Raw genomic sequence first — 26,886 nt, 5'->3', positions numbered from 1 at the left:
CCTTGTCAAATCTGGCTTTTTAATTTAAATTCCTATTCTTCAGGATCTTATTTAATTAGAGACAAAAATAATGAAGAATTACTCTGGATCTCAAGATTAGAATTAAATCCATAACCCTAAAATGCTTAGTATCCAGAAGGAAAGTAAGATCCCATAGAATATATTTGCTTTATTTTCTATTCCATGACTGGATGAAAGGAAATGCAATTGGCCTCTGACATTTAATAGCCTAGTATAGGAAACAGTAGGTCCACATGGACAAAATATTCTAGTAACAGTAAGCATTACAGACTTTTCAGTTAATGCTATGCCACACTGCAATTAATCATTCAGTTGCTACCTGGATGGAAAAAATTGTTTGGTACTGTATTTTCTTGTAAATATTTGAGAAAGGAGCATCCTTTAATACACATTCAAATATGGTTCTAACTTTTCTGGTTTTCAGACCTAGCTTAGCTGTTATGAATCTAACTAAAAGCTGAGAAATTGTTCGCAACTGAATTAGCTGCCCTAACAAAATATATAAAACTAAAACATATAAACCTGTCTTATTTGATTATGAAAGGAATGATTAAAAGGTAAAAATAATTCATACACTTTAAAGGGCATTATCTTCTCATACTTTGCAAAGAACTAGCTTTACCTCAATTGAATATACAAAACACATGAAAATAATAAAATGGGCTAAAACAATACTGCCAGAAAATAGACTACTATACCAGGCATAAAGCTCTTCCAGTTATGAGCAACTCTGCTTCCATTAAAAAACAAGTACTTTCAATCTGACAACTCACTGCAAGACTTGGGGTGGAGGGAGAACAGAAAACTTTGCCAAGCACTTTCATCAGTTTTGCCATAACTGCATAAACATCCAGACAGAACAGCAGACAGATCCACTTAGAACCCATCTCATTCAAGTTCCAGACTTCATAATTCAGAGAATATCCTAGATGTACTGGCCACTCCATGATTTAATGTATCTATCATTAGTTCAACATTATAACTAAAAAAACTATTGTATGGCAGCAACGTTCAACTACATCTATGTATTATAATTAGTCTAGAAATGCCAACTGCTCCCAAACTGACTTGGCAGAAGGAGAGAATGAAGGAATATGCATACTGAGAAAAAGTAATCAATATCAATGTTCACTAATTGCTGGTGATTTCACTGACATGAATTTCTACCAGCATTAATCCTATAGGATTAAACAAATTGTGAAACAAAATTGAGGTTGCTGTCCAATCCTGAAGACTTAAAATGTAATCTCTCAGACAAAACATAAATCAGGAGACAGTGAACCCCAAAAGCCAAATTTCTAAACTTCATGAGCCATTTTCTCTTCATCAGCACACCAGCTTTCCAGTGTGCACTATTGTTAAGAACGCTAGAAATCACACCATAAAAAGTTTGACACTGTAACATTTAAAAACCAAACACTCCTAATGAAAATTTGTGAAAAGAAAAAAAAAAAAAGGAAGACTGGGAACTCAAACTGTTGCAGAGCTGAAGTATTTTCTATTCATCTTTTTTGGTTAATTGTCGTGAAGAATTAATAAAAGTCTTCAAGAGCCTACAACATAGAAAATATGTATATAAAAATATATAAAGAATACCTCTTAACAGCAATGTTAAGAATGTAAGCTAGAAAAATATCACAAGTTCTCTCAAATTGATTAATTTATTAGCTCTACCTTATGCTTAAAAAAATTTCAATTGCTGCACTAAACCCAGTATATTGTTAGCATTGAACATGGCTCTCAGCACTATGCACATCAGCCATCAGCTAATACTCTTTACAAAAAGGGTGAAATTCTGATTAAACAATTAATATATTCCTCAGAATTTTATCTTGTGCAGAAATACAAATAAAAATCTCATCACATTATTAAAAGCCAAATGAAAACTTTCACTTGAGAGCCATTCAAACAAAATTAAGACAGACTGAATACAACTAATATGCAGAGCCCAAACATCCACATAGTTTTAATGAGTTGGTTAATGCAGGGTATCACGCTAAAAAAAGATATAGGCATTTTTTCTTCAAAAACCTTTAAGAACATTTAAAAAGTCATGATTAATATTATTTTAAGACAGAAGCTAATTTACTTGATAGTATCATAATGGAAGAAACATTTTTCTACATTGCAAGTTAGCAAGTATGACTAAAAAGATCTAAAGTTTTTTTCCTCACCTTCTTCACTAACACATGAATGTGACACAAAACAAGAAACAAAAAAATTCATAAACTTTAGTTAACAGAAAATTAAGAACCTCTTAACTCTTCACTCTTTCGCCTCCTACTAATGCAGTGTGTGAAAATATACTTGAAGCATCATCAGCCAATAACAACTTCTGAGAAGAAAATATTGAGTCATTTCTTGGAATGTAGGGAACTAAACTTGAGTACCAGTGAAAGATGACGACTTAACACAGATCATGTCGTGTCCCTACAACACGTTGTACTGCCACAAAGATACACCTAGCCTAAACTTAAAATATTCAGGCTCGTGTCAAAACCAATCCAAACGACATTAGTGCAGCATTTTACCTGATGTGCTCAAATTTGCTTTCAGGACACTGTATACCATCCTACTAACTCAAGGCTAGTAAATATTTACAGAAAACCAAGTAGGTTTTACTAAAGGAAAGCAATGCCACATGTGCTCCACTTGCAGAGTAAGGAATCAAATACGATAATGATGCCACGGCTTAACAAACACTGCAAATTGGCTGAACTGTGTAATAGCCCACAGCAATGTAATACAACTCAACTTTGTGTAAAAACTTCTTTTGCCACAGGCTAAACTAAGCCAAATTCTCTCTCATTTATCACAAGATAAAAAGTACACGCTTAAGATTGCTGGGGGTTACTTGCTAGGCCCTGGTATAAGTCTAGGCAGTCAAAATTTTCAGTTATGCAACAGGAGTTCAATGCTTCAGAGAAATTTTTTTTTTAATATCACCGATACGTGTCACATTTTAACTACACTCTTAAACCAAAACACATAAACCAACTTTTAAAGTCTGTTAAACAGACGCATCCGAGTTCTTCTTTAGATTTAAATTACTCCAACACAGCAATAAACCAAGCAAACAAAAACCAACGCATTTTTTGCCACAGTCAGTGATCTCCTAGGAGTATTTGAGAATTTTCTGCATTTGGCCCTTTGAATCGTTCCAGGGCTCGTTCCTCAAAAAAGATTTGAATTGCAAGAGTGAATGAATTCAGAACAAGAGATCTAACTTCAAAGCAAGATCCTTTTTCAAAGGGGCTTTTGGAGGATGTTTTATATTTGGAATACTTAAATTTTCTGGCAAGTAGTCCTGGTTTAATATTGGGTAAGAGTATTTCTTTTTCCTCCTCCTCCACTGAACCTAGGAGGGATGGCAGATTCTATTTTAGGAACAGCTTTGAAGTTAAAGAGCTGGCAACAGCACAATTAAAACACAGGCCTGAAGAAACCAAATCCACAGCTCTTAATCGTTATTTTCAAATCTACTTGAAGCACGGAAGGATGTTGAAGGAGACCTTCTGAACAAGTGTATGTCATAAACCTGTCTGTAAACCACAAGACTAAAGCCAAACCTGCTTGCTATATTTATAACACATGTGGATTTCTTTCACCTTTAAAAGCTCAACAGGTGAGGGGTTCTGTAAGAATAGTCCAGTACACCTATATGACACACCAAGTGCATTTGGGGTGTCTGTGGGGGTTCCTCTCATGCTTTTAATAATATACAACTTAGACCACCTTTTCTGTACAATTACAATTAAAATAATTACTTTCTAAAAACTTGCAATGCATTATCTATATTATTTTACCAGAAAGGTTTTAATGCAGCTTAAAACTGCAGTTAGCATTACCGTCACATTCCTCTCCTTTCTGTCCCCCCTGCAGTAAGGAAACATCACAAAATTGCCAGAGCAGTAGCATATTCTCTCTTCAGACACCCTATTTTTTATATTGAGGCACAAAAACTTGGAAAAGTGCACAGAATTATTTCATCTTTAAGTCTCGTCTCTTCTGTTTCCTACGTTGCACCATTTTGTGTATGACAATCACTGATGAAAGCCAGAGCTTGCCAGGCAGCAGGAGTTAATAGTTTTAAAATCATCAGCAGCAATTGAAGAAAGCAACCTCTTCTATGAGGATTTAAACTCTATAAAGCCCCACACAAAGTTCTTGCACAGAAATAATGTTATTTCCTTGCTCATACATAAGAAGCTTTTAAAAGAATCCCTATGTGAACAGAATAGCAAAGAAACTGTTCAGCATTATTTGAGAATAAGTCAAGCAAAAGAATGCAAGGAACAAAAGGAGAAAATAAGGGGCTCCACATTAAATCAGTCTCTTCTATAAACAAATCCTTCACTTTCCTACTCAAATACTCCCCAAAGTTTCTCCATCTATTTTCATTTCTCACTGACTATTCTTCTTATGCCCTTGCCAAGTTCTTTTGAACTTAATTCCTAAAAATGACAACACTCAGGTAATTACACTATTTGTGCAAATGCCCATGACACTCCCTCCAGTAAATTTCAGTAAATATCAGTAAATTTCAAACCAGATGTAAGAAGGAAAAGAGTTCTCAAAGAGTTTTGATTCCTCTAAGATTCACAGACACAGGACCCTGGATAACAACCTCAGGTGCTAATAAGACCTCTGACTAAAAGAAGGGATACCACATAAATGCAATTCTTATCAGACTTTTGGGAATTCACACGTACTGTGAGGGTAAAGGGGAATTAAAGCTTCTGTTGATGCTTTGACCTTAGACATCAGAGAATCCAACTTCTGACACAAATTCATGGTATGACATACTTTTAGTTCAAAAGTTTGTGGAATGATTTGTTAACATGTACCTCAACAGCATTAGTCGACTTACAGAAAACAGCTTCTCACTTCAAATATTTTCAAGGACACAAGATCCAACATTTAGTCTTTAGGCAATGATTTACTACTTGGGACTACGTTTACTGAGAAAGAAAGACAAAAGTTTCTGTTTCTGCCTTGCAGATATATTTAGGAAAAGAGTAGAATACAAAATTCTGAAATTCTGCACATATAGCCAAATCTGCATGGAATGCACTGTCTTTATTTCATTACCATAAAATATTTGATGATAACGCAACTCTCATTTTTCACATCCTATGTAGTGCAGGATATTTACCTGGTGGGGGAATCAGAGGTGGAGCAGTACTGACAGTTGGAGGGGGTGGGAGGAAAGGAGGTGGTGGAAGGTGGGTAGGTGGAGCTCCTGGAGGGAAAAATGGAGGTGGCTTGGTAAAATTGTCTACTTCAGGATTAGATCGTTCTGAAAGAACCTGTAAAATATCAAACTATAGTTACAATTGCTATGTCAAAAGGGTAGAAGATAGGTTTCCTCTCTTTCCAGTTACTACAATAGGAAGGTATTACTACTTATGCACCTAAAGAGCAATATTCAGATAGTTTAAGTTCTATCTGCATCCCTCGTCCAGTGTCCCATGCTTGCCAAGTACCTCTAAGGGTCTAAGAGCAGCCAATAGGGAACAACTAACGTAAGATCTGAGAGGGAATATAAGTCATCTGAATATTGCCCAAAACACCATCTTAAATTTATATATAAAGGAAAACATTTTAAAAATCAATATGAAAAACATGAAAAAACCCCAAGAACTTACATTACTTAAACACTGTGAGATCAGCTGAATAACACATGGCAGTGTTTTCAGTATAATCACCATGTTTAACCTTAACCTAAGCTGGCATGGAAATGCAGCCAGAGCACCAAGCAACCTTGATTCTTCTCCACAGGTAAGTCAGGAGAGAAAACGTGCATTCAATCTTAATACATTTAGTTGTTCTCTTAAGATAATCCAAGCCCATAAAGACAAAAATCATAAAGACTAATCTTACAATTTATGGTAAAATAATTCAATCTAACTTTGGGGAAAAAAAAAAGTACTATCAACTATTTATTCCTTCACAACTTATTTTCAAAAGAGTGCATTTCTCAAACTGCATACAAAGAGGCTTTCACTTTCAGCATTAGTGCCTGGCAGGAATAGGGGAGAAATGGACAATCAGTTTAAATATTTTTCTTTGTCACTTAGTAAACAAAACACTAACCCATACAGATCTAGCAGAGCCAGTGCTGTATCCTGAACTGCAATATTGCTCATTTCCTTTCAGTAAGAAATATACCAAAACACTTATCTTTTGAAATATATCAAATATTTCATCTTAAAGTACTTCAACTAACTGCCACAACTTTCTTCCTGAAGTTAAAGCTACTTCTGTATTACTCATTCATACACACTGAAATGTTTTAATCAGAAGCTATGGGGAAAGAATAAATGTGCTTTAGTCAAAGATAGAGTGCAAATCTGCAGTATAAAACCTGTATGTTGCTGTTTTCATTGGCACGCCGTCGTCCTTCCACCCTGCTGATAGTGATGGTCTGTCCAATCACATCTATTGTGCCAGATATCCGTCTGCAACACAGGACAAACCAGAATCAACAAACAGAATTAGAAAATGAAAAAAAAAAAACAAAAATAAAAAAGAGAGAAGTCAGTCTTATGGACTCCTCTCATTCTAAATGCCAAAGTTCTTTCTCCTGTATAAAACACAAAAGACCATTTCTGAAGAACATTAACCGTGATAAATTTGCTGAACTATGCAAGTGTGTATAGAACTAAACAATGCAACAATAAAGACTCCTGTAGGACGAAGGCTGACTCTCCACATTCTCCTTCAATCCTCTACAAGGTAATAAATCTACACTTCTGTTACCGATAAAAGAAAAAAAAACCCAAGGAACAATACAGTGAGATCACAGAAAACCTCAGTAACAAAAATATGCATTAAACAGAACTTCTACAAAAATCTAAAGTAAAATAGTTATAAACTAATCATTAGAAATAATTTCTAAACTGCAAGAAACCATACTGGAGGATTCCATGGAAGATCAAACAAAGGTTAAGTTCGGAGGTAGAAATGAACATAAGCCAACCCTACCATACATACTATTGATATTGCAGCACATATTGAACAAAATCAGCTGCCACCTCTCTTATCTTGGAATACAGTCCTAATATCAGACAGAAAGTATATGAAACTAGTAGACACTGACTCTTAAATTAAACCTTGTGTGAAACTCAAAGGAATCATAGACAAGACATTCATACTTCTGTTCCTCAGTTTTCCAAATGCAAAATGTCTGTCTCAAGCACCTCTAAAACACTTGCATAGCTAAGCACTATGATCACCTTTAAAGAAGCCGGCAACAGAGCAGCACAAGATCCACCTCAGTCTCCCTTACAACCGAATCAGGCAACAACAGAACGCAGTGTAAATCAGGAACACCTACCTTAGAAATAGTTAGTAGTGGATTTTTAGAGAATGGTGACAAGAGAAGTGACATGCATATACACATCCCTTCCAGTTCCCACCAATCAAAAATTTAAGGACTTCCCATGCAACTGTGTTTAATAGCACCTGATAACTGTGCAAAAGAGATTTGCACAATCTCTTTTGAACATACTTTTACTTTTCATCTCCAGTGATGAGATCTGTTTCAGCTATTTTTTTGCCTGACAATTGTATTTGGTGCCCTACAGTTTTTGTGTTAAAAAAAAAAGTATATCGGGGTGTGTGTGTGTGTGTGTGTGTATATATCTCCCTGTTCTCTGGCAGTGTAGTATCGGTGGTACCTCTGTTATATCTCTTCTTAGTTGCCTCCTTCCCAAGCTGAACTAGTCCACAACAGTCCTCCATTAAAAAATGAGGTAAAAAATTACATTGCTAAGGGATGAGACAGTTATATCTGTGTCACGCCTATAACAGAAACCATAGCAGAGAAAACTGACAATATTTACCAATAGCATGATATATAACAAAAAGAAAGACTGGGAAAAAACTTTCAGGAAATTTCAGAAAATAAATCCATAGAAAGAAAAAAATACTTATAGTTTTAGAAGACAAGTTCTTGTATTTTTTGTATGTAGTAGACTACTAACCACATTAATACAGATAGCAGGGAGAACAGTTGGAACACACTCCAAGTTCTGCTGGACTGATACCTCTGACCTCAATTGTTCAAATACCTAGATTTCAATTCAGCTGAAAAAGACACAGCAGACACTAGAGCATGAAGGATCAATTAGATCTCCTAAAGATAATCTAAAGTTCTTTGGCAGACTGCATACTGAGGATAATCTAAATGCCTGTCCTCTGAGCTTTTCAACATCTGGGTTTAGAGCTTCCTCCTGGATTTTAAAGCAAGCTCATTAAGCACAACAGTTTGGAGGAAAAAAAAAAAAAAGTCCAGTGGCACAAGAATCTGAGAACACATTTGCGAACTAAAACAGTATATACTCTACAGCAACCTCTCCAAGGATAACACAAGTTTAAGAAATTCTCTGATCTTCTAACATCCCATCCTAAAAGACTGTTTCAGTCTAAAACCTGAAATAATCACCACTGCTTTCCTAATCCTTCCCAAAGGTCTTGCATGGTATTCCAGCACTGCCACACTGTGGGTTTATTATTATTTTGCTTTCAGTAACTAAATTGGAAACATAGGTATTATAAACCAATTGCTAAACCAACTGTTTCACTACCAAAAAAAAAAAAAAAAAAAGACAAGTGAATTTTTCTAAAACAACAAAACTTTGTTTCAGTCTTCACTGACAGCTCATTTGATTTCAGAGTTCTAAGACACTGGTTCTCCTCCATCGCTGGTATCTCCTCTCAATGATCTAAAAACTGTACCCTAGAAAACTCATTTTACCTAGCTTTAGTCCTTGTGTATGATAGACGACTCTCTTCTACAGCAAGAAGTCCCTCCTCAGGTAACTCCCTGCTTGGTCTGTTTGACAGGGCTTCCATTTGGGAATGATGTACTTCAAATTAACACTCCTCCTCTTCTGGACTGTCTGCACATGGCCAGCAACTCTTGGAATCACCATTGAAAACACAGGCAAAGGACACCAACGCAAGAGTACTGGGCATTAAAGTGATATGTGCATCAACCATACTACAATAATACCAATTTTGGCTTGGGAAGCAGCCCAAACACAACACTGCATTATCAAAGGAAGCAAATCCAGACTACCAGTTGGTTCCTAGACATCAACTTCACTGAAATGAACACAGCTTTCACTTAATTTTTCTAGAGTCTGAAGAGTACACCTATGCTCACTCATTCTCACTGAGCTGATGCTCTGTAATTATTTTTTTACTAATGTTTTATAGTCCATTGTTCTTCCCAACAGCGGCCAAGAGATTTAATTTTTGTAATGATGGATGAGCTCAGGAATTTGCCATCATACCTTGAACTTGACAAATTCTCTATTTCCAAGACTGCAATAATGATTTCATTAAGTACTTCACTAAAAGAGCTTGAAACTGAACAAGAGAAAGCATGTGTTCAGTTGCAAATGGAGCAGCAGGTGACACCACTGCCAAAAACATAATCTTCACAAAGGCAAGAGAGGCATCTGAAGTGTCCAGAATGTAACAGTTCAGCAGCTTTGTAAAAGGGGCAATCTGAAGACTCAGATCTTGATTAAGTCATAGCAAGTTGGCACATGGGGAAATTTCAAAGACTCCCCAGCCATTATCTACTTAGTGATAAGATGTTGAGCAGGCATTACTAGGTTTCTGTCTCAGTGCTGTGCGCAAAGAAAAGAAAGGGCTTGGTTTGTCCTATACAATCAGGACACCTGGGATACAGATGCATTCCCAGTGGATACACCCAAACATAAAAAGGCAATCCATGCGTGTGGGATGCACATGAACCCACAGCAGAGTTCATACAAAGTGTAGCTTGAAAGTAACATTCCAGCAACTCAGTGAGTGATTTCACTCTAATTAGAGAATGGTTATTTATGAGCCTTTTGCACTATGAATACCACCCTCCATGGAGATTTAATTGAGAAAGATATCTCAATCTCATTTAGCAAGATGAGTTTAGATTGTACAGAGCAAGGAGAAGGGGGGCGGGGGGGGAAGAGAAGGAGGGAAAAAAACCCCTATTATTTTCCAAATTCATACCTTCAGAAATCACTTATCCCCACCACCAGTAATAAAAATAATGAACTGCTCTTTGGAAACCACCACCCCAATTTTCAAAATTCAGAAGCAGTCTAACTACCAGATGCCACATTTATTCACTAGACTTATAGTCTAGTCTAAGAATTATAGAATTATAGTATACTTTAAAAGCTGTATATAACATGATCTTGTGTTCCTTCTTGTCTTGCTTATGTGTTTTATGCTTTATTTTCCTCCTCTTGAGGACAGCCTCAACTTTGCTGAGCTCACTTACCACTGATTGATATAACTAAGAAGCGAACAAATTTAATACAGAAATCATTGATATACAAAATAGACATTTTTTCAAAATAATATCTGAGTTTTCATCACCTAGTCTCACAAGGCTAGTTCATGAAACAAGAGAAACCTCTACTTTTTCATAGTAATAACATATCACAAATCCATTTTCTATAAAAATTCTGTTTACAGAAAGACCCAAGCACAGAGAAAGCTGATAAACAGCCCATCACACTGACAGGCTAATTTCTCCGAAAGCCACATTAATTTCAATGTATTCTTTAGTAATAACCCAAAAAGCATAAATGGAGGTTAAAAAACTAAGAGCTTCTGACAGAACAAAGTTTTGTGATGGAGAGCTATACTAGATATTGTTGGAATGAGAAAATACCAGTTCTTGCATCCAGCTTGTAAATGAAACTTCTGCTTATTTCTCTGCTACTAAAGAAATACTTTCTCACAGTCCTTGAAAAATCACATAGGGAAAAGCACTGGCCTAAAAACCAGTAACATACCTCTGTAACTTGGCTGGTTAGGATATGATTGAAATATGTCAAACCCTCTCCACGTTCTAGAAAGCACTATACTCAAAAGAGATTCCTTCAGGTTTTTACCTTAATTGTCACTATGCACACAACGAATCTTTAATTAACTACCTCTAGAGAACAAACATTCTACTTTATACCATATTGTTTATATATGATGTGCATTTATTAAACCATTTCCATTATGTTCTAACTCCTCCTTCAGAGTTACATAACATTTTATGCTATTCAACAGTCCTAAATATCACAGAATCAAGACAAGAGATACAGGTGTCATTTCTAAACAGCTAATAGCTTAGTTATGACTACAACAGTCATTGTTTACAAATTAAAACAAAATTTCTCACACAGACAGGTATAAACAAGCATTGATTTTTTCTTTGAATTAAACATTTAGAATGCAATTCTAGTGAAGTAGTAATTTATTTGCTGACAAGCAATAATTTTGTCTCTATTTTGTAAACTACAACCTCCATATTGGTAATGAGCAATATTCTTTTGCTAGACCTCGGAGGGGTTTTTTGAGAATTCAACTGCAATCTTATGCAAGTATCTACTGTACTCAAACTAAAAAGGTAAAAACAGGAGGCACAAAATTATTTTAATGTTTGTTTACAAAAAAATGAAAAAAGGCAAACACCACTATCTCCCTCAGACTTTCCCTTAAAGAGAAATATGTGCTGCAATATCTATGTGTAAAGTCATCCACAAAGTGATGTTGCAGCCCTGACTAGTAAATGGGGAATTAAAATCTTAAATTAGGATCATGCCCTGATTTTTTTTTCCCCCCTCTTACCTTAATTCAGGTCATTTGTCCCTCCTATATTGTTTCTGTCACTTTCTGATGCCTGAACCAGCTTTTCTGGAGACAGTGCTTGTCTGTGACTGAGAAGAGGTACTGCTTCTGGTGAGATAAACTGTCTCGGTCTTTCTTTTCTTCTGCCTCTATCTTTTCTGCTCTTTGAATTCCTCTTCTCATGCCCAGCTCCTTACCCATCCCCACACCAATGCTGCTGTACCCAGTTGCATCAGTTTTCCCTCCATTTCACCAAATATATCAACTACTGCTAGAAGCTGGGCGAAGTTTTACTGCTACATGAGAAATGTTTCCAACAATTTCACAACAAAGCTACTGCAAATGCCTCATGGCATAAAGGCAATTATTTTAAATTATTAAAGAGCTGGGTTGCTAAAAAATTTCTGCCTACCTAAAATTAACTCTTTAATAAAAGAAAGTCCAATCGCATAAAACACTGCCTGGTTATAAAGAAAATAGTAGTAAAGGTTTTTATATACAGAAAATAGTAGCTGCATTCTGAAGAAGTCATTCAAGTAGAAGTATATATAATCCACACAGTTAAGACATATTCATTCACTGAGCTACTGTCAGAGTTCTAAGCATACAATTTTCTTTCAAAAATCTCTTCTGACCACTTGTTAGAAATACCTTTTTCTTGACACAAGAATTTATTTTAAGCAAATGTATCTGAAGGAGCAGATATTAAATACGGAAAGAAGTCAGTTTTGCCATTGTAACAACTTACAATTAGAGTATTCACACTAAATATATATAAAAACAACCTACTGTAACCACTGGAATGCACAAGTGATACAACTGGAAATGTACATTTTGTTTATCTACCCAACAGATCAACTTCATTTACTGGCTTCTCATTCTTAAAGATATACAGGTTTACCAACCTTTGCTAAGGTAAACTTAGTTCCTGGAGAAAACAGGCATGTGTTAAGTTTCTCAGGAAAGCTCTGATTAACAACCAATATACTATCTTTAAACCTTCATAAATCAGGAAGATGATTATTTAAACATGGAATTGCTAACTTCGGGCAGAAAAGAAAAAAGTATCACATAAAAATATGGTATAAAGACATCTATAGTAAGATAGTTTTATCCTAGCTAGTGCATACAACAAAGATTTTACTTACAAAACCTACACCATGCATAGGTATGACCTTACTGTATTAAGCTTTCTCACAACAAATGCAAATTTCACAGAATCGGAATTTACGCAATGCATTTTTTCTACAACTTTAAGCTTAACTACGTTTTAATATCCTGGTAATTAACTACTTTCTGAAGTATTTTAGAGATTCTCTGTCCACCAATGAGATGCATAAAGAATTGAAATCCTGTAACAAAACCTGTACTAGAAACAAATTTGGAATCCTTACCCCGTGAACAGTACATAGCATTTTCAGAACTCTGTTACAAGAACATCATACATCAGAAGCAATTCAGAAAAGAAAAGTTAAAAAAATTACAGGGTTGGTAGAAAGTTTGGAATACTTTTACTACTTTAGACAAAGAAAAATGGGGAAAAGAACCAAGATCTACTGAAAACAGAGCAGTATAACCTGATAGCTCAAACAAGAATTTAGGCTACGAGGAGGAATATTCTAGGAGTAAAAGAAAAATGTAGGCAAGAGTATGAAGCAAGATTTTTTTTTTCCCATCCAAGAGAAAAATACTTGGGTGTTGAACTGACTCTTAAAGGATAGAATAATTGAACATGAGTGCCTCTGAGTTAGTCAAGATACTTACGGATGCAGTGCTAAAGACAAGCCATAAGATGCTAATCTTTAATTGTTCATAACGAAAGTGTACAACCTGCTCTACCTTTCTTACCATCATTTGTAATATAACTGCTTTTAATTCCTATGTAACCAAAACACCTAAACAGGATTCCTTGATAACTAAAGTAAAGCAGAAGCATGGATTCATCCTAAGCCAAGTGCCAGGTATCAAACAGCAGTAGTTTAGATATAAAGGACAGAATATATTAAAGCCTGGGGCTGGGAGAAGGAGGGGAAGAAACTCTAGTAAGGAAATAATTTCTCTCATTTCAAAGAAAGTATAATGAAATAGTCACATACAGAGAAGCTAAAACTACCTCGCAGGAAAGACACTGGGTTCCAGGAATCCTTCCAGTTTTTGAAGTCACAGCTGTCTGATTCCATCTTGCTTAACTGAAAAGGTGTTAGCTAATACCCATAAAGATAGTAGAGCTAGAAATATTTTGTTGGCCATGCTAATTCTACATAAAAACACATGGTGTCATACATCAACACCTGGATTTTTATAGCTGCCTTGTTATTTGGTCTTGCTGGTTTTTCTGCCCTTTCCTTCCACTTCCTCTTTCCTGAAGAGCCAAGAAGGTAGCACAGCACTCACGTATAATGGTAACTGAAGGCTAAAAGTGATTAGGATCACTCTTCCCCTCATTTCTGCCTGTTACAGAAATATATTTTCATTTTTTCCTACAAAATCATGAATTTCAAATACATAGAGGTAACAGTATAAAAAGTTTTTTGGTCTTGAGTTACAACTGTCTAACTGACCTGTTTGTTGGAATTCCTGATTTGAATAAGGCAGGAGGAGATGTGAAATCAGCTTTGGTCGACTGCACTGCCAACTCTTTCTCCAAATTTCCAGTTCTGCCCTGCTGTACCTTCAAAGTAATGTTTCATCATTAGTTTAACCTCAGAAGTGTAGCAGCCCCAACACTCAACATAGCACATAGCCAATAAAAAGAGAAAGCAAGTCCAACTTTAATCAGATTTTTAAAAAACTGTCACCTTTGCAGAGCTAGTAAAATTCCATATTTTATAAGGATATATTAAGTACTGTGTTTAATATACATAAGAAGCAATATCCCAGAAAACAAAATATTACAGAAGATTAGACAGTTTTAGTATTTCTTTTCCAAACATTTGATTTGGGCATGAACAGACCAAACTGATTTTCTTGTAGAATTTTCTATACGAACAAAATAACATCTCAATTTTTAAAAGAAGCAAACTTATTGAAAAAAAATAATATCCATAATCTTAACGACAGAGATATCTAACAAGTCTGCTGCCCAACAACAAACCATGAGACAAGAAACTGAGTGGATTTTCCATCTGCCTGACTGACCACGCGATCTAGTAACCACTTAATTTCTAAGTCATACCAGGAAGTCACCTCATACTCTGGGTTATGCACACTTTAAAAGATTTTTCATTAGTTCAGATTGAATATTTCAAAAACAAACTGCTGTTTCTGAAATACTGCAAAATTCCAGAGACACGTTATTAAAGCTATGCTAAGACCTTTGGTGCAAGTACTTCAAGCATTGTTCAACTTCAGCAGCACACTATACATGAAAGAAAAATCTACGCGGGTTAGCACTAAAGACAAACCTGTACTGATTCAGTTTTTAAAGACACCCACTGTACCAACCACATAGCCACATCCCTCTACATAGCTAGTTCACTCATGGTATAACATCATATAGGCTGTGATTTCACAGCTTCTTGTAGGCAAGTGAACTACTAAGCTTTTACAGAATCTCACTTCTAAACACAGGCACCTCTTTCTCAAATCCACAAAAATCCACATAAATAGCTAAGATTTGTTAAAAATTTAATTAAACTTTAGCATCCAGAAATAGGAAAAAAAAAAAACCACCAAAAAAATGTATAGGTTTGGTGTAAGTATTTATCTGAATAATCTGTAAGACTTCTATTAATTAATGAGTAACTGGAAAATATAGGGACAAAGTCTTGTCAGTTACAGAATATTAATCCAAACATACCATGTAAATTACATGAGACTTAGTATTTCAGAAGAATGGAAAAAAGGAAATTATTTAATGATTATATGTAAACTCTTTGTAAAACACATGACAAACTTCAGACTCTTACAACACAATTATTATCTGTACTGTTTGGTCACTGGACCCCCCAGAGAGTCAATACTGAGCTAGGAATAGGGGAAGCTTTGGCTTGGAATACTTATCCTTCTTCCTTCAGGACAACAGTTCAGAGAAGTTTGAGAGCGTAGTCAGCTGTAAATCGTAACTCCCATTGCCCACCATTTCCACCATTCCATCACACTATTATAATGATAATTGAGGATGGCAAAAAGCCCCAGGGAGCTTCTGATCTGTTCTTGCTAAGATAAAGTCAAAATGACTGGGTACCCTCAAGTACTATATGAGGGAAACAGAAATACCTGTCTGCAACTGACACTTTTGTCACAGGAGTATACAGAGGAATAACGACAGTTAATGACAGTTCGAGAATAAAAATGTCTGCATATTGAAAATAAGCAAAATAAATAACCTTTGTATTTTAATTTCAACTTTAGTATCAAATGAAAGAGTAAATAAGAAAACAAGAAGTTGACAAAAATACTCAATCCTTAAGATAAATCTTGTCATATAGATTTTTCTGCTCTCTGAAAATCAGCATTTCTGAATGGAAAAATATTATATATACCTTGATTTATTGCCATTTAATCCTAAAAGGGCAACAAAAAATATGGAGGATTGATTTTCACATCTCAGAGTTGCCAAGGATAAGTGTTACAAAACACAGTAAGGACTACAAGGCCACAGGAAAAATAAACATGCCATAATCTACAAAAGTTTCCCCAGAACATCTGCACAAATTCTTTAATCTGCACAAATGCACTACAACTAAAAATAAACCATCACATAAAGAAAAATTAGTTTCACTGGGAAATTTGTTAGTTCACCAGGCCACTAATTCACATGCTTGCAGAAGGGTGACGAACAAAGCAACATTTTTTAATCAGAATTTTGTGACATACGCAGAAAGTCACTGATGTAAGATGAGAGTTTGAAATAATGGCTATGTCCATTTCAGTTTTTCTTCCATCAGTCTGTGGTGGCATGGGAAGCAATACTCAACAAAAATGAGAGCAACCAACAAAAGTGTACTAAAATTCACCTTAAAAAGATGGTATCTGCCATCGAGAATCTCTGCACTTGGTCTTACTTCCATAGCATTGTCTTCAGCCTAAGTTAAATAACACATTGCCCATTAAGATACCATTCAACTCTTAAGTGATGGGCCACAATCTGAATAATGGTACAGATGCAATCTAGCTGTAGCTAGTCTGTCACACTATCCACACAAATTGCCAGTGAAGCAACACAGGAACACTCTAGGCTAGGGGTGGGGAGTCAGGTGCAAACTAACACACACACTGAACTGGGCAGCTTATGACACACAAGCAGCTTTACAGGGAAAAAAGCATGTAGAATACCACAAAAGTTGTACTAATTACCGTAATTTTATTTGTTGTTGAGGTAACTGGTAAAATTTCAAGACCCATTCGTATTCTCTTTTGTTTTTCACAGTAAGCTTTCCAGGTATCTTCATTGAACCCATAGTTGAAATAATCAGAGAGATCAGCCCCTTTAAATAGAAAAGCATAGTTTTTTAGGACATTACAAAGTTTATCTTTTCTTTTCTTTGCTGAACATACAAATACCTCTATTTATAACATCAAAACGGATTAAGAGTTGATCTGAAAACATGCTACTGAAATATACAATAGTCTTACACCAGTAAACATATGAATATTCATGGTTAAGACTATAAAAACATTAAAATTTAGACAGAAGGAGTATCCTGCCTAGCATCCTATCTCAGGGATCAAACGAGATACTTAGAGAATACCATAGGCTATTATAATACCCGTATCTTTACAACAGGATAAGTGTAAGATCTACATGTTTGCTGTATGTTCAGTGAAGAACCACTCCCTTTTGCTTATTCTGTATTTGATTCCTCATTTTGTTTTGACTCCAAGTTTCATTTGATACCACAAAGTATTTTTATTCTAAGAGAGATCAGACATAATTCACATGCACAGAATATATTTCAAATAGCTAACATTTCAAACATCGGAATATTATCCAAGGTTTCTTTTTTTCCATTTTGTAGACATTATTTGCATTGCCAAAGCAATATACAAACACCAGAAAAAAAACTATACACAACAGCAAGATGTACTACCACTACAAAAAAAAAACCAAAAACCCAACACTGGTATTAGAGAAGTTTGGCCAAATCATTTGCGCCAACCAGACAACACACACAGGAGACTTATGGAAAGCCCATGTGGTACCAGCTGCTTCTTCAAAGCTTACAGACATCTATACATGAACACAAAGAAGCACAAGCAGCTATGTTTCACCATTCTTCATGCCCCAACCTGCTAGAACTATTTTCTGTTCTGCTTTATCTTCTGTCCTCTGGCACAGACCAATAACAGTAATGTCCACAGAAATGCAGATTTCCCAGGAGTCCAGAATATACATGTATTTAAATAAATTAAAGGGCACGTCCTACAGTCTCTTTTTGCTGACATACATGCAGGATGTATACTAAGAAACACAGCATATCCACACACTCCATGGCACAGCACAAAGGCAACAAGTAACTTAGCTGCTTTTAACAAGTTACATTGTATAGTATCTTCTAGCTATAGGGTAGATAACATCTATATGAACAGGAACTACGATTAAAATAACCTGCTGAATGCCTACGTATCAGTAACATAAACCAGAGCATTACCTGGCTTTCTCCAAGGTTTATCTTCAAAAGAATCTAAATCTACTTCCAGAAGAGGCACACCATTAATACTCCCTGGTGCATCCAGATCCACCCCTTTAACTTTTGCACCTGTGAAGAAAAGTTAGAAAGTTAGAGCCTTCTGTCTCTACCAAATAAGTTTTAAAGATTTCTATTTATCAAGAAGTTTTAGAAGTGAAAATTACTTCCTTCATCCCAAACAATCAAACTTTTTTTGCATTTTTACTATTACTATTGCGTAAATTTTCTTACCAGAAGATCCATAAGTTCGTCCTCCTGTCTTAATATTGAGATTCACAGGTGCTGCTCCGTAACTTAAAGAAATTAACAAAAAAAATGAATTAGAGAAAACTCTTAAAACAGAAGAAAACAGAAAACAAGAGTTAGCTAGATCCAGAAACCAACTGGACCCAGGCTCAATCACCTTCCTGAATCTCTAGTTTTCCAAGCTGGTAACACTGTAAAAGTAAAGAGATCAGCCTAGGAGGAAGAGAGTGTACCTTTCTATGCTCAGTAGCAACTTCTCCAACTAATAAACAGTTGTGAAGCAAGTCCCAGTCACTCTTCCTGAGTTGAAAGGATAAAGACCTTGATAGAAACAAGAATGGACAGAACCAGAAGAAGAGAAAAAGGAAAAATGAAGTTCATTTAGGGATACAGATGACACTCTGGGGATTAGAGTAAAAATAAAATAATAAAGGAAAGTGTTGACAGATCGTTTTTTCTTTTCATAATTATTCCATTTAATCTGTATAGAAGTGGAAAACACAAGCATTTCTCCACAATGACTAAAAGGTTGTCTGTTTCAAAGTACTTCTAGCAATCACCTATCCTTGTGGACAACAGAAAAGTATGTAACATTTCACTTTCTAAAATACTTCAGAGCTTTCTTCATAAAATTGCAGTCAGAAATCTAGATACTGAACTGATTTAACTACCTTAGGAATTACAGTATTCTTCATTTGGAACATTTAGAGCTAGCTTTCACTACCATTTGTGTGCAGTGTAGCTTATCCTCACAGGTGGTACCATCAATAAACATAATGAGATTAGCATATAATTAGAAGGCAGTGCATAGTTTAAGGTACCACTTCCATGCAGTTTTAGTTTCCATTCAAGTGCTACAACAGTACAAAACTGACACAAAACATTTAACCTTCTGATCTGCCATGCTTTATTTGTGCATGACCTTGTCAAACAAATCTTATGTTTTTTTTAAACAGCAGTTGACTACTAGATGTAAAATCATTTAATCCTATAAAAAGAACTTGTTACACTGAAGTTAAAATGAACAGCAATGTTGAGTTTGTTTTAGATTACTGCCCTTCCATGAACTTTCTGTCCAATTTGCCCAGAAAAAAGGTTTTACAGAAAACAACCATTTCTACATACGACTTGCTACTCTAATTAGATTTAGGATCATCTGCTCATTGTTTTCTGTATTCATGGAAAGAGCACCAGCAAATCCACTGAGAATATAAATCTAGTTTTGCTTTAGTCTCACAAAATTTGAGGTCACTGCCTACACCACAAGCATACTGCAAGTTATTGAAAGCAGACAAATAAAGAACTGGAGGAATTGCTGTTTTTTATATTACATTAATTTGCACAGTTAATTTATGAAATACTGAAAGTTTTAAAATATTATGTTTCAAAAATCAGTAAATCACCTGCATTCTAAAGTTAAGAACACAATAATATACGTGAGTCAGACCTACCTGCAGACCTGTCATAATTCTATTAAGAAATTACGCCCTAGTAACTCCGGTTTTAATAAGCATAAAAACATTAGGATTGCCAAGACAAACAAGCAAACCACTTCCCTCAGAAAACTTCCATGTAATGAAAAATAATATTTCATAATTTGGGGTAAAATTGACACTGATCAAAAGCATTCAGTGGAAGACAAGCCCTTTATCAAGAAAGAAGGAATATGGGGCAATTAACAGTGGCAAAAAATTTCCCGTATGGTACAAATGCCTAAACCATGCTCTTGAGAAATTATCTCCAGAGACTGGCAGCTCCATCCTGAAGTACATTAAAACCTTATTTGAGAACATCAATAGGAATTCAAACTATAGAGGTCTAATTAGAACTGTAGCTACTACAAACAGGAGCAAGCAAAATGTTTGTAATGTTCTCTGTGCATACCACATTTGCAACAAAAACGTCACCATCACAACAATGACCCCAAAGACGCTACATAACAGCTATTCCATAACAAAATCTAGCTCTCTACTTTACAAACTTAATACATTTCTCAAAATTTGAAAACAAAATTTAACTCGTATAACAGTTCTTTAAGGCCTTTCATTGGTTTCATTTCACTTCTTTGTTTTCAAGTCACTATATCATTAAAAACATTGTTAAAGAGCTGGAAAAAACCTAAACTGAGAGTAACTATGCATACAATTTGACACTGACAAGTATCAAAGAGCCTGAATTAATAATTAAATATAATCTTGAAGTTGCCCCAGTTAATGTTTGCAAGTAACTTACCCATACTGTGGAGCTCCTGTTTTAATATCCCCTATGGTGACTTGAACATCATCTTCATCATCATCACTATCACTATCACTGTCATCCTCAGCCTCTGTCACCTTCTACGAAAGAAAAAGTCATTGCTTAGACAAAAAGCAGTCACTTACCTTTACAGTGGAAATATAATCCAGACAAAACTATCCATTCTAGAAATCTTTGAAAGAAGAAAATTCTCCTTCTCCTAGACCTCAAAACTGAGTAGCATTAACAGTACATTTAGGAGGATCATCGCTGAAATGCTACAAGTATTTGAAACACCTGGATCAAAATAGGGAAGTATCTTTAATACTAAGCTCTGTTTCTGAAACATGACATTTCCTAAATAAGCATAAAATAATTTCCACTATCTAATATCCTTCTTCCTTCTCTCTAGCTCATACACACCAGTTCTATTCTTTATCTCGTCACTCAGGAAAGAACTTGAAGATATGCAAGACTAGCTTCTTGCTATCCTCAATTACATATCCAGAGTAACTCAAATAAATGTTTTTTCCATTTGTAGATGAACACTGCGCTTCAGAGAAAACTATTCAGTTCCTAACATCAGTAAGCTGTATAAAATACTTCAGATTTTTCAGTGAACAGGCTGAAAAAACAGATACAAGAGCACAATGCATGCTGTTCTGTCCTATAGCATTCGAGCTTGCTAGTAAATAAAATAGTCATGCCAGTTCATACCAAGAGTCCATCTCATCCAGTGTTTTGCATTTGTTTAGTGTTTTGTTTTGGTTTTTCCCTCCCAGAAACCACAGAGGAGAGAAAAATACAGGGCAAACACATAAGATGCTCCTCCCTAACACTCTTTCAGCTGCTGATTATTATCAGCTCTGGGCATTTCCTAAGCCAGTTATGGTTTGACTCTTTAGTAACCCCCAATGAATCTTTCTCTCAAGTACTAGCCCAGACTTCCCTTGGACTCATATAAACTCCTAGCAGTGACACTCTTTGGCAAGGAGTTCCATAACACTGTCTACTGCACGAAGATCCAACCTCTACTACTTGTTTTCATCCTGGCTCCTAGGACTTTCATTTAACAGTCCCAGTTCTCATATGGAAGGGACTGTAAGAAATCCATCCTTATTTATAGTCTCCATACATGATTTTGTTAGCCTCCATCATATCCTACGTCTGCCTGTCTTCCAGGCTGAGAAGTCCTTGCCTACTCAGCCATTCCTTGTATGGAAGCTACCTCGATTACTCTTGCTGCTCTTCTCTCAACCTTTTTCAGTTGAAGTAAAGCCTTTACAACGCAAGGGGAATGGAACAGCACACAATTCAGGGTGCAACTGAACCATGAATTTATGGTACAGTGATATCTTCCATTTTGTCCTCTATCCATTTGCTGCTACATCCCAAGGTTTAACTGCTTTTTAGACTCCAGACAAGCACTTAACCATCAATTTCATGGATCCTTCTATATAGTGCATCCCTCCTAAGTGGTACTGATCAGCTCAGACTTCACAATTTTATTTGTAAACCTCTCTTTCCTCTCATGAACATCACTCTTCCTTTTCTATACAGAATTTCAATAACCATTTATCAACCAGTCAGTTCTTGACAGACAGTACTTGCTCATACTATCCTGAATAACTCTGTAACATCAGAAAACTTGTGATTCCACTACTCACCCCTTTCCCAATTAATTTATAAACACACTAAACAGCACCAGTTATGCACAACATTCCAGAGGATCCCAACTGGAGGTGACCTTCCTTCACTGTGAAAACTGAACCTCTACTCCTACCCTCTGTTTTCTGTCTTTTACACATCAATTATCCACGCGGTGCTCATCCTACAGCTGCTTAGTTTTCTTAAAATCCTTTGGTGAGGAATTTCTTCAAAAACTTTGTGGAATTCAAGTGAACTTTATCAAGCAGATCACCCTTATTCATATACTTGTTGAATCCTTCAGCAAGAGGCTGAACATATTGAAGCCAAGTTGATTCTGCCCAGGTAACCTGCAGTTATCCAAGCACAGGTGAGCTCCAGCCCTTATCTATTATACTGTGTATTAACTTGCCTGGTACAGAAATTAGACAAAAATAAGCAGGTGCACAGAAGATAAGATGTTGGAGTGCAGTTCATTCTTGCTATACAACATTAATATAATTTACATAACAATTAAGAGCCTCATCAAGAGGCAGAGGGAGTCTAGAATCAGTATTCTGTAAATGACAGCCAAAGACAGAAGACAGTCTTTCAATGCCCCACTGCTGAAAAGTACTTCACCACTTCTACACACCAGGCAATCCACACAGTAGAGAACCATTACAAATATACCGAACAGAAAATAAAATTTTGTCTGGAGTACATACCTTTCCAACCAAACCAAATTTCACTTATAAACAATAATTTCTTAGTTCCCTCCTCACAGAAATAGTCACCTTTTCTTATTCAAGCAACTTGAACACCATCCATTTTTCTAGGTTGCTGCTGACCCTTTTCGTGCACCTTTTACCATGAAGTTCTCAATTTTCTGGAGATGTTCTAATTGATATCCTAGCAATGCCAGCCTTTATTTAGGTGAAAAATACGAAGATACACAAGTACAAGGAAACTGCACCAATGAGGATTTTTGGAAATATTTTAAAATCAGCAAGTCCAGAAAAGTATACTATTGTCTCCTTCTAATTAACATATTAAAATCTACTGCCCACTTACAGTATGAGCACCAGCACAAAAAGCCTTTGGTGCACTTAAAATAGCTTTTCAGTTTAAACAACTGAATTAAGTTTTCTAAGTTTTTCTAAGTTTTTTCTTCCCCACCTTTAAACTAGTTGTAATATCTTTCATAAATAAAGTATTAGACTTACTGAAAAAAATATACTCTGAGAGGCCAGTCCTTGAGACTTGCACAAATATCATAATGGTTTCTGCATCACTTAAAAGAATTTTTGCAAGATAAGCTAAAAATCCCAGGGAAGTAAAATTACAATTTTGTTATAGATTTAAACTGTTCCCATTCACAGTAAATTGAAGCCTTCGATCAACACTGCAAGTGTAAATTTCATTTCCTGGTCCCTTCCTTCATCATACTAACACTGAAGTTAAGACATACTGAACGTCCAAGACTAGTACCAACTGAGTCTGTTATGTTGCCTCTGAAAGGCATGTGTAATTCATCTCTTGATCCATATTTTCACATAGTTCTGCAAATGCTGATTTTTATCATGTTCAAAAAAGAAAAATGATCTGAGGATTTTACTTGCTATCAGTGAGGAAAAATAGAGAGAGTATAATTTTGAAAAGAATGTCTTTGAAAAAAGACACCTGTCTTGAAGCACCGTTTTTCCCCCACAAAAACCTGGAAGTACTGTTCATTTATTTTCTGTAAGTTAGATTTAAAAAGTGGACTGTAGCTGGAAATAGGATTTCCTAATTTAGTAGTTTCTACAGAGTTTCTGCAGATAGCGTCAAACACCTTTCAAAAAAAAAAAAAAATCAAAGGCGTACACTTACACAGTAATTCATTTATAAGTCCTAGCCAAATTATGAATACCCAATAAAACAAATTAAAGCAGTATTTCAAAAACACATTTAAAACTACCGTTTTCACAACGCCATTTTCTGCAGCTTCCTCTTCATTTCCAGGTGGGGGTGGAGCACTTAAACAAAAACAAACAGGAAAAGATGAAACTAGGGATTTGTGCATGGATTACTTCACACTATCAGCTAATTATGAAACTTGCTACATCATTCCAGAGAAGAGCCAAAGTTCCAGCTATCTTCTGCTTTAATTTAAAAAAATAATAATTCATTAAAAAAAATTCTAGACAAATATAACTTTATATTAGCAGGATAATATTTAGCTATCATAAATCAGACTAAGTGGATGTTTGTAGAATAGTTGGAAGTAATAAGGATCCTCTTTCAAAATCAAAGTGAAATCTCTCATGATATATGAAGGGAGAATACAGCTTTTTTTTTTCCCTGCAGATTGACATTGTCAAAGACATAATGGAAAAAACATTAAATACCCATAGGTAATGTTGCACTGAATCAAACTTCCCACAAATGCATTGTGAAATTTTCTTCCACCATATGGAATAGCTACAATTCAATGATGAGTTCAATTATATTTTAAGTGTAGACTGAAAACAGGTAAAAATTTTAGAACTACTGGTTTATCTAAAATGACCAGCACTGTCAAATTCATGCAAATGAACTGTCTCACTGGGCTTGCTTATTGCTGCTTCTTACACAGCAATATTTTAATTTCCACATTTCCATTAACTGTTAGGATGTTGCACCACAAATGGCAGAGAAATCAGGGAGCCATTTAGAAACAATATTTTTTCACTGAAAAGATATTTCTGAAATGGAGTGAGCAACTGCCAATTTTTATTGAACAGAATGATTTTGATCCCATCTTCTGTTGGCAAAATACCCACTCATGAGTGTTGCACCAAAACCCAACACAGCCCAGGTATGGCCCCAGGATTCAAGCTTGGCCATTTCACTTCATCACCCAGTAAAATGACAGACTAACAACAGAACCTGGATAAAACCTCACGATTTTTATATATACGAAGAATGTCAAAACTGAGAGGCCAGAAACCAAAACTTTTAACCGGTAAACTGTTACCACACTTTCAGAGTTGCAAACACAACTCCTAAAATGCATAAGCTACCACTTCTTATGCTTTTTAGTATGTAACTATGTATTGAGGCAGCCAAACCCCAAGCTAGACACTACTGAGCATAAACTGGAGTAAAACACCACTGTTTCTAAAGATCATTTCAGTTGCCATGCGAATAATTTTCTTAAACAGTAATACTGACAAAAGGTGACAGGTCAAGAAAAGGTAACTGAACACAAGGAATCAATTGATATAGAATAGTTTCCAAATAAAAAGCAAATAAATAATTAGAATTCTTTGTCCTGGAAAAGAGATGATTCAAGACGAATGCAACAGAGGTCTAGAAAACTGTTAAGAGACATGGAAAGGGTGACAGCAAACAACTCTGTTTCTTATGCTACAAAAACTAATGGGAATCACGTAATTGCATCTAGTAGCTGCTTCAAAACAGTATCATATGTACTCAAGTGGTGGAGGTCATTACTGCTGTATCACACTGTGCCTGTCAGAAGTTGATGGCAGTTCAAAAAAGCAACTGAGCAAGCTTACGGACAAGAGGTCCACCAAGACTAACTAAATTCGAGTTCTCACTGAAAAAAATCTCTGTTGACTGAGTATTTATAGAAAATAACAATACATGTTTTCTTGCATTGACTTCCCCTTTATTTGTTTAATTTATCTTGACAATCAACAATTTCCACACTTCATCAATTGTGAGACTTTTTCATTCAGTATGAGAGACTGATTCCCATTTCCGGTCAGTCCTTGCTACCAACCTCCATCAACTTAGCCAGATTTCCAAAGAAGCATCTTTGTGCTTTCTCTCATACAGCTCCTTATAACTCAAGCTGACTCCCCCAAATACTTCCAAAGCTTTTTATAAATTTATTTTAAATACTCTCTTACTAATAAAAAAGCCAAACCCGAAACCCTAAGCAAATGTGTTATGCAGCCTGCACACCAAACTAGCTGGCAATTCCACTGCTTTCTTGTATTTCTCTTTTTGTAATTTGCACATTCTAAACATTATAAAAAGAGAAATGTGGCTAGCAAGTCAAGGGAGGTGATTCTGTCCCTCTACTCTGCTCTTATGAGACCCCACCTGCAATGCAGCACTGCATCCAGCTCTGGGGCCCCCAACATAAGAAGGACATGGAGCTGCTCAAGCGGGTCCAGAGGAGGCCACAAAGATGATCAGGGGGCTGGAGCACCTCCATTATGAGGACAGGCTGAGAGAGTTGGGGTTGTTCAGCCTGGAGAAGAGAAGGCTCCAGGGAGACCTTATAGCAGCCTTCCAGTACTTAAAGGGGGCTACAGGAAAGATGGGGAGGGACTCTTGATCAGGGAATGCATTGATAGGATGAGGGGTAATGGTTTTAAACTGAAAGAGAGGAGACTTAGATTAGATTAGAAGGAAGAAATTCTTTACTGTGAGGGTGGTGAGGCACTGGAACAGATTGCCCAGAGAAGCTGTGGCTGCCCCCTCC

The 26,886-nt window shown here is 35.9% G+C and overlaps 1 protein-coding gene across 7 annotated transcripts in view; it reads right to left on the bottom strand.

Annotated features, from left to right (window-relative positions):
* FIP1L1 (factor interacting with PAPOLA and CPSF1) overlaps positions 1 to 26,886 on the bottom strand; it is a 44,644-nt gene that overhangs the window by 16,180 nt on the left and 1,578 nt on the right. For 5 of the 7 annotated variants that reach the window (XM_074822554.1, XM_074822550.1, XM_074822551.1 and 2 more), the window contains exons 3-11: positions 24,367 to 24,424; positions 20,778 to 20,881; positions 18,531 to 18,592; positions 18,261 to 18,368; positions 16,966 to 17,096; positions 16,626 to 16,694; positions 14,229 to 14,338; positions 6,389 to 6,482; positions 5,177 to 5,330 (exon numbers count right to left, since the gene is read on the bottom strand). In XM_074822554.1, coding sequence (XP_074678655.1) covers positions 5,177 to 5,330; positions 6,389 to 6,482; positions 14,229 to 14,338; positions 16,626 to 16,694; positions 16,966 to 17,096; positions 18,261 to 18,368; positions 18,531 to 18,592; positions 20,778 to 20,881; positions 24,367 to 24,424 — 890 coding nt within the window. The remainder of the gene's footprint in view (positions 1 to 5,176; positions 5,331 to 6,388; positions 6,483 to 14,228; positions 14,339 to 16,625; positions 16,695 to 16,965; positions 17,097 to 18,260; positions 18,369 to 18,530; positions 18,593 to 20,777; positions 20,882 to 24,366; positions 24,425 to 26,886) is intronic. The other 2 variants (XM_074822553.1, XM_074822557.1) reach the window with 1 other exon arrangement.

Source organism: Strix aluco, chromosome 4 (assembly GCF_031877795.1).
Source record: "Strix aluco isolate bStrAlu1 chromosome 4, bStrAlu1.hap1, whole genome shotgun sequence".
Classification (NCBI taxonomy): Eukaryota; Metazoa; Chordata; class Aves; order Strigiformes; family Strigidae; genus Strix; species Strix aluco.
Note: the sequence above shows the minus strand (reverse complement) of the source record. Positions and strands in the feature narration are given on the sequence as shown.